The sequence below is a fragment of the Centruroides vittatus genome, unplaced genomic scaffold (assembly GCF_030686945.1).
Source record: "Centruroides vittatus isolate TY-2023 unplaced genomic scaffold, ASM3068694v2 contig_1699, whole genome shotgun sequence".
Taxonomy (NCBI): Eukaryota; Metazoa; Arthropoda; class Arachnida; order Scorpiones; family Buthidae; genus Centruroides; species Centruroides vittatus.
In genome coordinates this window covers 1-11,428 of record NW_027121032.1, presented here as the reverse complement: position 1 = coordinate 11,428, position 11,428 = coordinate 1, and the positions used below count along the sequence as shown (strand labels likewise).

At 31.4% G+C, this 11,428-nt stretch overlaps 1 protein-coding gene across 1 annotated transcript; it reads right to left on the bottom strand.

Moving 5' to 3' along the window:
- Window positions 1-859: 859 nt before the first annotated feature.
- Window positions 860-11,142, bottom strand: LOC136969053 (transcription initiation factor IIB-like; the record flags this gene model as incomplete). The annotated part of the gene is made up of 5 exons (XM_067263136.1): window positions 11,037-11,142; window positions 4,842-4,923; window positions 4,379-4,483; window positions 3,812-3,898; window positions 860-989 (listed from the first exon to the last, which is right to left on the bottom strand). Coding segments are annotated over exons 1-5 (508 nt in total), but the record flags the coding sequence as incomplete, so codon positions are not given.
- Between the last annotated feature and the right edge of the window lie 286 nt (window positions 11,143-11,428).

The following is an 11,428-nucleotide window of genomic DNA, read 5'->3' as shown; positions in this document are numbered from 1 at the left end:
CAGCCAATAACAGTTCGTCTGGTAGTCACGTGAGAAAATACAACCACGTGGTGTTTTAATGGCGGTAAGTTCGACGCGGTTAAATGAGATAACACACATCCGAATAAAGAGGAAAGGATAATAAATTTAACACAAATTCTACACAAATAATCATATATAATTTAATTCAAACAACAAAATAACCTAATCTTACTCGAAATAGTATTCTTTATCGAGAGATCTTAATCGAGGAATAAGCATATTTTGTACACCAGTTTTTTCTCGATCCAAGAAAATATCTCTAATCCAAAATCTTCTAGCTAAATAAAGCAAGCCATACAAACAAAATTTGTAAACACGTCGGACTCGAGCAACCTGGACTCATCCCATCTCTCAACATCTCTTACAACAAGGGAGAACTGCAAGAGAAAGCGGGAACCCCCTGCATGGTTCATAGAGGAAATGGCAAAAAGAGATGCGAAGGACGAACAAAGATGGAAGGAAGTAAAAGAAATAAAAGAAAAAAATACAGGAGTTACAGCAGCTTAGAATACTAATAGCTGATTTAATAAAAATAAAAACAAATCAAATGTGTAATAAATGTTGTTTTCTTTTTTTAGAGTAGCCCTTTGGCTAATTTTCCATTTATTAGAATACAATAAAGCAATATTATTCTATCTAGTCTGACTTTTTTTTATGTTTTGTCCAGACATCATATGCTGAAGATTAATTAGCCAACCTTAGGCTACTTCAAGAAGAGTTGCTTTTTGTCTGTTAATAAAATCTGTCTGCAAATGTAAATATTTTTTGACTACTATTTTTATGGAGGCATAAGAGGTTACGATAAAGTCTCGGCAGGAATAACGATAATTTTACGTACCTTTAAAGGTTCTGGGAACTCCTTCTTGTCTGCATGCCATGTACAAGCAGGAAGTGGCAATTGCGTCCATACTTCGACCTTTCAACATCTTGCCTTCGTATACTTGCTTAAACAAATAATTTGCTCGATCCTAAAATGCATAATAAAATAAACGAGTAAATTATTATTTAACCATGCATAAAATTTTCATTTTATAACAAATTTTCGAGTTATCTGGATCAATTTTTTAAATTTATTGAATATAACGTTATAGCATGATTTAAAAGAATATATACTTCTTAGTATGTAAATAAAAGATATATAAAAAATCATTGTAATATTAGTAAACGTTGCTCAGAGCAACATCGTGCAACAACGAAATGAATGTGAATATGTTTCAATGCAGAAAATAAAATACAGCTTTGCAGGTTACTTATAAAATATCTGCTGCTGATATTTTTGAAGGCATTGAATTGAAACATGAGAACTTTATCAGTCTGATCTTCTGCCTCCAAATCTAAATCGGGATTTTACCGAATCCTGATTTAGATTTGGAGGCAGAAAGTTTTGAAATAATAAGCTTGCTGAAATTTTGGAACTAGCTATTTCTGTTATATGTAATTATTATAACTCGGTAACAAAGGCTAAAAATAAATAAACTGTGTATTTTCAGAGTGACATAGAAGACTGCGATCTAGTTTACAATTTTGAAGTGTACACTAGCCCTGAAACATACAATGCTTCATTGCTAGATGTACGGGTCAGCAGGAAATCATGATTAGATTAACCAAAGTAATTTCAAGAAATCTAATTGAAATGCCAAATTAATATTTGCCATCTGTGACTGCAAGTCACAGATGGCAGATATTGGCACTTACTGTTTGTTTACAGTAAGATGTAACAAGCTTGCAGGCTGTAAAATTCTCTCCGAGAAAGAAATGAAAAGGAAGGAAAGAGGGATCATTTCAGTAAAACTTAGATAATGTAGACAGTCAAAACTTGTATGCAGATAGCAAAACTATTACTCTTCTAAGTATGCGTTCAGGGGCATATTCGAATAGTGCTATTACTCGCTGGGATAGATTTCACGAAGAATATATTAAAGTTGCATGTTCCTCTGGCCTTTTGCTGTATAATAAATTCATTGGGTCGTATACTTGTTGGATGAATTAGTGGCTTTCTATTGAATAGAAAAAATAGTACCATAGATTGTTTTTCCATTTTATTGATATGGATGTCATTCAGGCTTGGTGACTGTACAAATGTGATTGTAAATATTTGGAAGTAAAAAAACCAAATGAGTCCCGTGACATGCAAAGCAAAAGTTGCCCAGTGCTAATGCAAAAACGAAAAAAAAGCACAAGTTTTGCAAAAACGTAGACGTCTCAGTAATCCGTCTATTTGATTAAAGATGAATAGAAAGAAAGAAAACAGAAAGATCATGCAACTCTATTCTCAGTGAAAATGAGTGAAGAGACTAAGTTGGACACTGGCCAACTTTCAAAGGTAAAAAAGGTAACTAGAAATTTTGACTGTAAAGATACTCCAAAGTATAGTGCGAAAAATACCAGTGTTATTTGTATGATATACTCCTTCTGATAATTGCTTTTACTAGTTGCATATCAATTAGTAAAATTGGAAAAATTTATACATAAAACATATAATAATACTTTTTAATATTAAATGGATAATTCTTCATATAGTAAAATTTAGAAAACTTGTTGATGTTTACTCATCCTAACCTACATTATTGCATGATGTTGCTTCAACGCAACGTTTAAAGAGTGGGAAGAATTTTGATGTTTGATTCAAATTTAGTAAATTTAGCATTCACTTTTCTCAATTTGTGCATGCTGAAAGTGAATTTAAAAAATTTACAATAGTCCGAAATAAATTCATGCAGTAAAGGGTTCAAATAAGGATTTTTTCGGCAACTTACATCACACAAGGAACTCTTATTGATATAGACTTCTTTACTGGATATGGTTATGCCCTTATTTTTTATACACATCTTATTAAAACAAACAATAGTTATTAATTACATCACACATACGTGTTTACAGTAAATATTTACAAACAAATTTTTCTGCTTACATTAGCTGATAGTTAAATACAAATTGAAATTAAAAATTAGATAATTAACTGAATATATTATAAAAGATTTTTTAAGAAAAGGTGCTGTATAAAATAAAATTGTAGTAGATAAATAAAAAAATAAATAAATAAGAACTTTTATTAAAAATTATAACTTTTTAAAGAATAATTTAAATTGCTACTACTAACTGTAGATGGATAAAATTACGAGTTGGTAAGATTTAAAACAAATTTTAAAAATTTTTGTATAAAAACTAATAAACAGAATTAATAAAATGAACTTAAACAATGGTCTGACTATTAATGAGATCTGGCAATCACTTCTTCATGACATATAGAGTTCACAGGAGATGATCTTCGAACCCCTTTCTCACTATTCGGTTATAATACACTGTATTGTAACCTTGTCAATGTATGTTGATTTTCACACAGTGTAATATGTACGCTTTATAATAGTTTAAAAAATCTTAATTTCAACAGTTTTGAAAAAAATGTTTTAATACCCACATTTTTAAATTCTGTTTATTAATACAATTAACTGGATATTTTTTATAATATATCCAATTAATTGTCCAATTTTTAATTTCAATTTGTATTCAATAATCAGCTAATGTAAATAAAAAAAATTTTGTAAATATTTACTGTAAACACGTGTATGTGTGATGTAATTTATAAGTATTATTTGTTATAATAAGATCTGTATAAAAAATAAGGACTGAAGAGCCGAAATGCATAACCACATTCAACAATAGTCTATATCAATGAAACTTCCTTGTGTGCTTTAAGTTACTGAAAAAAATCCAAAAACTTTTCGACTTCAATAGATCCACAGAAACTAGTAGCGGAAACAATCAGTTAAAGAATTATTCAAATACTCACCACTATACTTTTTGGCAAATTTATTCTATCAGCCATACTCTTGATTTCTCCAAATGCATTAATAAGAACTCTGTCCGAATTTCTCATCTGCAAAATATAAGGAAATTAAATTGATAACCTATTCTTTCAAATAATAATATATATTAGATTAGGTTAGGTACTGAAGTTTCTGAGATTTCTCTGTGTTATTGAATGTTGTGAGTTTACATACGTATATTGTTTAGAAACAACATAATATTATAATATATATATATATTATATTATAAAGAAAAAGAAAGCGATTTTAATTTTCTTTCAAAAAGTGTACTAAAAAGTTCTGCTAAAACTCTTCGTTAAAAGCCTGGCGCAGGCCACCGAAAGAGCAAAAACGTTTGCTTCTTATCATACCGAATTGCTGGAAACGTGCTAAAGGTCACTACAATATTTGTTTATTTGTCTAATTCTCAAAATGTCAGCGAGTAGGTTGGTTTTACATTTTTTCACCAAAAAACAGTCATTTGTATTTTTCTTTGTGCTGGCAAAATGTTCACTCTTAAAAATCGATATAAAACATAATTTAAGACTTACATTTCTTCTACTTTTATATTTAGGTAATCCAGAATTATTAAAACTTGCTTCACCAGAACCTCCTGCAATTACTGTAGATAAGTCACTGCCGCTAAGCAGAGGATTCTATAAAATATAAACATTAAATTTTATTTAGCATTTAAATACATCAAACAAATTTGTATTTGAAATTAATTAAACTAAAATTTTTGATTCTAAAATCGTTTGTATTATTTAAAATATCAAAATTATACAATGTAAATTAACACTATGATTTTGGAAATTGAAAAGTTATAATAACTGTAAAGTAGCACAATTAAGATTTGTTTGAATCAAAAGTTCTAAAGAAATATAAAACCAAAAGGCAAACATTTATTTGAAAATTATATTACCCAAAATAACATAATTTTCAAAGAAATGCTTTAGATTTTATAAATCATAATAATTTTTTACTTAATTGTTAGATAAAGTCACGTTTACTTACTTCAGCCGCACCGACACGACACGGATCATTATCGGCCGTTTTGTCGGAGAACGTTCTCCATTCCACACCGACATCGATTACTCTGAAACATAACAAAAATATACTACTGATAAATACATTATAAAATTCACGTAATATAAACAACACCTTTGAAATGCCAGTAATACTTTAATGGATACAAATGTTTTGGTCACTAGTGATGAGACGATTATCTATATCCATTTTATATATACATTAAAACCAAAATGTTCCTTCACTGCCAACCAAAACCGAAACCATCACTTTACAAAAACTGCCGTAAGACCCCCTTAACGCTGCCTCGCTTAACGCTGATTCGATATAACGCCGTCTGCTCGAAGCCTAGAAAAAGCTCAAAATTTACGCCGATTTAAATTATCGCGGCAATTCATTGATTCGTGTATAATACGATTATTTACGAACACGAACCAATCAGAAAAAGGGTGACCTTTCTTTAAATCTATGTTTGTTTGGTGCAATTTTGGAAAAAATATGACGTCATGAATGCCATAGGCAACATCGGCTTCGCTTGGCAAGAATTAACTGATAAATGCATAAACAAAGTGTGGAAGAAGTTATGGCTGAAGGTATCCAAGAATTCTCAACGGGAAGAGCTTATCGCTGTATCGTTAGGTCGACCAAAGTCAACCTAATCGATGCAGCAGGAATAGGAGATGTAGAGGAGCAGGATATTGAAGAGTTACATCAAGTTTCTGGTGAGATCCTTACCAACGACGACCTTTAAGAACTGGCAGAACAAGGAATTCGTGTAGAACTGGAAATTACAGATTCTGAAAACGAAGAACCCAAAAAATTTCTCTACAGATTTCCTTAGTAAATGTGTGGTAACGATAACCGAAATCGTTGATCAAATTGTAGCGAATGATCCAGGTTTTGAAAGGAGTGCAAAAGCAAAACGAGGCGTTTTGGATGCGATCTTCTGCAACCGACATTCGCTTAAGGAAAGAAAAAAAACGACTTTATTGCAAAAAAACAGAAATTTCAGAAAAGTCAGGACCTTCGTCACAAAAAATGAACTTTACATTACTGTGTGCATATTTATGTGTTATTTAACATATATCATTATGCAAATTAATGTAAAAATAACATAAAATTATAGTAAAATTTGCTTACTTTTGGTCGCGTGTTCCCCTATCCCTATTTACTCTATGTTAAAATGACATCGTTTCAGAGTCGGATTTACATAAGGGCATTTGGGGCCGGTGCCCAGGGTCCCCACAAAACTACGTTTAAACATAATTTTTTTTCTATTACCGCGACAGCCAAGTGTGGCTTAATCATGAGGGCCACAGGCAGAGAAAACCTATGAAACATCGGAAAATTTCGAGAAAAAATTTTACATAGTTATTTTTCAATTAAATTAAAATAATTAGTTTTACACAATAAAATATATGTATGTTTACAATAACCTTATTTTTAAATGAAATTTACAACTTCCTAGTTGAAATCTAGTTGAAAGTACAGTATTTTGTGTAAATTTTCTAAATCATCAAATTTGCCTACTCTGAAAGGGGGGCCCCACCGTATTTGTGCCCACGGGCCTCTAATTGTTAAACCCGGCCCTGCCTCGTTTAACGCTGTTTCGTTTAGCGCTTGGTCGTCTAGGAACGCATCTCCTGCGTTAAGCGGGATCTTACTGTACTATAAATAGAGACTGGACTCTGCCTGCAGGAAATAACCAAATCAATCAAGACGGATAACAAGTGTCTATCCACACTTTCCGAAATATTGTGTTTCGATTGATGTAATTTTAATTAATTAATTAGTTCATTAATTTTGATTTTATTTTTAATTTAAGTTTCAGTTTCAGTGTAGAGGCCAGATTTTTAATCATTATTTTATTATTTTGAAATGTAATTATTATTTTTAGTTTTAATTAAGTGATTACCTAACATTAATAAGTATTAAATATTAATATGTAATATTATAGTAATAAATTTTGTTGTTTAATTTAACTTAAGCATACTTAAACACTTATTCTTGGATGTCATTTATATTATAGAAATGTCAAATAACGTAGTTTTTATTAATTAATTTGGTTTAGATTTAAATGCGGAGCGTACCGAAAAACAGAAATAGTATTTTCCCTGCAAGTACATTGAAATGTAATTTAAATAGCCGATGATTGGCGTTGTGACATCTAATGATACAAGGCAATTCTGAATTTCTAGTTGACTATTATCTGTGGCCGCATCTTGCCGAGTAGCTTGTTTGGCGATCGAGGCAAATATTAATTCAGAATTTTGTTTGTGAACCGAATTCTTCATAAAGCAAAACATTCGAAACCCAAGGTTTGACTGTACTTCAAAATGAAAACTTAATTGATATTACACATAAAATTTTTTCATCCATAGACAACATCTTTAATAAACCTTTAATTTACGGTGTGAATAGAATTAAACCCAGTAATAAATCGTGACCGATTATAGTGAAGTGAAGAAAACAAAAAGAAGGGATGTTGTATACATTACTCCCTACGGAATTTCGAGACTTTGAGTATACATCTGAACTCAGGGGACCGAAACGAGTTCAACGTTACCCTACTTTTGGACCGGAGACGAAAAATAAGAAAGTTATCATATTTACGATTCCTTCCTGCCTTTCACAATGCATTCTACGCCATTTTAGAGTTTTCCACTAGGTAGCATTCGACTGTTCGTGCTCCCGACCTCCCTGAGAGGAGCCGGCAGGGCGCCCAGTATTTAACGTCGCTAGTTATTGATTCACGGAAGTTCTTGAACAATAGAAAAAAAAAAAAAAAAAGGAAATGTACACAAGCAGCACTACCTAATGGAAAACTCTAAAATGGCATAGAATGCATTGTGAAAGGCAAAAAGAAATCGTAAATACGATAACTTTATTATTTTTCGTCTCCGGTCCAAAAGTAGGGTATTGTTGAACTCGTTTTGGTCCCCTGAGTTCAGATGTATACTCAAAGTCCCGAAATTCCATAGGGAGTAATGTACACCACTTCCAAAAGAAGAAAACAAAATTGTTTAACATACTATAAATGAATTTGGCATCATAAATGAAATGAATACATATATAAGTAAACATCTTAATTAAAGCCTACTAAGAAACCTGTTTTTCAAAGACTAGAATGTTAAAGAAACAAGGAAAGATATTAAATACGTAGACAAACGATAGTAATATAGCGTATATTTAAAGAAGGACATTTCCTCACTCCCCAATTTGTGTAGGGACCTCAGATTGTATCGAAAAAATATTTCAGAATGGAAAAACTATATATACATAGAATAATAATTAATTTTTCTGAAAACGGTTTATACGTTAGAAGTGTGAATAAAATATCTGCAAATAATTAATATAACAAAATATAATGATTGCAGTTTCGACATACAGTCAAACCTGTTTTTATGCGAGGGATAGGGACCGCATAAAAAAAAACGCATTAAAAAAAATCTCACGAAACTTCACGAATGGCTGTAAATAATAGTTTTCGCGACACAATTAAAAAATATTTTTTTATGCGGTCAACAGGGACCGCATAAAAAAAGTCTCACATAGAAAATAACTCAAAACCGTACGAAATAGAATTTATTGACAACAGATGTCAGCACTTGACTGCATCGTCTGGTCTATCGTCTGTTTTACATATTTTTGTCCAGGTGGTGTTTTGTTGACTTAAAAAGTAAATTATTTCATTTTTCGCATATTCATGCAATAATATTACTATAATAAGTGCATTTATGCTATAATAAGTTTATTTAGCTATAATAAGTCAACGTAAGACATGACGAATCGCACGAGACTAGTCGCCAACTATACCGCACAAACTAAAAATTCGCATTAAAAAAATCGCACAAATAAAAATCGCACATAAAAAGAGCGCATAAAAACAGGTTTGACTGTATTTGCTATTTGTGAGACTTGGAAGGTGACAGTAACCCTACACCAAAACTAAAGAATTATTGTACAGAAAAAATAGAAAGGCAGCCTGACCGACGTGGAGGCATCATGTTATAAATACATAAAAATACCAGTTATCAAGTTATCTGTAACAATAATCGTAAATAAATTGATGTTAATTATAGTTTATCGATCCTCTGCCACAAACTATTGTATTTTTTTTGAAGTTGTAAATATTGTAACTCTATTACAACAAAACGAAATACAGAAAGTATAAATTACAAATTAATGGAAATTTTAACATTAATCCGTTTTCAGATAAATCCCCCGATACATGAGACCTGCGTAACCTATGCTTTGCAGCAAAACTTACAAGAAGACATCAGACGTACGCCTCTCTGATTTGCATGAAACTTGAAACGCAAATAGTTCCTCGTCCAAATAATAGGACTCACTTCTCAAACATTTCCAACAAATGGACCACTAAAAATTGTAGCTTATAAGTCTAGAAGCGTGTTTAGCTTATAAGTCTAGAAGTTTTATACATTGTAAGAATAGCAGTAACCAATCGGATAAGGTTCTAGACTCTGAAACTATACAACGTGGCTCGATTCTAAGCTACTTCATTTGTTTTTTTAATAATATGTAACAGTTATTTTATTATTTTAGCGTATCATTCGCATTATTATTAGGCCTATTATTCCTCACGTAAGCTTCGGATATGTTGATAATGTTTTATTTGAAGTGTAACAAACATAAACACACGAGGAAATTGTCCGTAACATTAACAATTAAAAGAAAAATGCTGCAACTATGCTATCCTATTTTCATATCAGACCTGTCTTTTTCGTCTATTAGCAGTAACGTCTAAAACTTATTTGCTTGTTTTGACAGAGTATGTAATCACGAGCTGAAATATCTAAAAATAAATATGAAGAATAAAAAGTTTATTTAACGACATAAAACAGTTAAATCTACAGAAACTTTGTTTTCGCTAAACAGGAAACGACGTCATGATTTTTAATCTCATTTTATAAGCTTTAATTGTGAAGAATAAAAATAGTCTGACGATGCTAATGATACGCTAAAATAATAAAATAACTATATTACGTATTATAAAAAAAAACTCGCCTGGAATCGAGCCCACTTCATGTAGTTTTAGTTTAGAAGCTTATCCAATCGCCCGTTACCATTCATGTAATGTGTTGAACTTTCAGACTTATAAGCTAAACACTCAATGTGAGTGTTTAAGTAGATCGAATTACATACAATGTTATTACTGTATTTCGTTGTACTCGAAAGAATGTTTTCTTTAACGTTTAATTAACAACTAGTTTTGTTAGATCTGATTAATTTTATATTTTAGTCCCAGTTTAACCGACATGCCGGTCATTCCTCGAAAATACAGTAGAACATTTGAAAATGGCACCTTTCCTCAAAAGCTCACCCATAATCTATTACTACTGATATATAAAGAAAACGAATATAAATTTCATATTGATAATTATCATGCAATAAGACTTATTTCTCCACAGTTAAACCAATGGTTTCGAACAGAATTTTGAAGGATACGCTTGCCCCAGTTGCTATAGAATAACTGGGGCAGAGATTGGCTTGCATCATTAGATGTCACGACAAAAACCATCGATGACGTTATTATTCACATTAGATTTCAATGCGCGTGTAAGTAAGATACTACTTGTGTTTAACGATACACGTCACGATTGAATTTAAGTCAAATTAATTAATAAAAATTGTAATAATTAACATTCACGTAATGACATCCACGGATCTGTGTTTAAAGGTGATTAACTCGAATTAAATAACAGAAATTTATTAATATAATCTATTACAGTATTAATATTTCATTTATTATTCATTATTAATTTTTTTTCCTTTTAATTAAAGTCGTTTGTTTGTTTCTTCAAGTGGGAGAAGTTTCTTTCTTACAGCTACCTTGCTCATAAATTCTTTATTATATTTAAAAAATAAAAAAATTCCTTTAAATTGAACATATAAAATTGTTAAGATTTGTTTTTGTACTATTCATTTTGAGCATTATGAAAAGTTATTTCTAGTTCTATGTTCTAAATTATTATCCGCGGCCCACCTGCGGCCAAGCTGTTCTATTTTATGAACACTGTGAGCTTGGGGTGGGTTCGTGCCAGGCCCGGACGGGCTGACCACGTGGAGTTTTCGAGTTTTCTACACGTTTGTAACTCCTGAATAGGAGCCAGTTACTCTTACAAGACCACCCGGAAGGCATTAAAATTACGAAAGACTTACCTGTCGCCAACCACCAAACCACATTCGGGACAAATCGTGTCGCCTGCACTGTAGTCCTCGATCAACGCCGCGTCGGGATGGTAAGGACACACTACTTTTGCCATGGAATTTCTGAAAAGATTGTAATTTTATTCCTTAATGGAAACATTTAAATCATTTCTTTATTTTGTGATATTGTAAATGACACTGGCACGCACATGAATAATATTTGAAGAAAGTGCATAAATTTCAATCCATTCTCAAATTAATCACACATGCTCAAGAGCAGAACAAATATGTCAATTAAAGACAAGAAAATTGCCCGTTTTCAATTGATAATAAGTACAAGTGATACCTCACACTTCAAATGTTTCAGAGTTTAAATGCTAAATTTGACAAGCACACAATGGAAA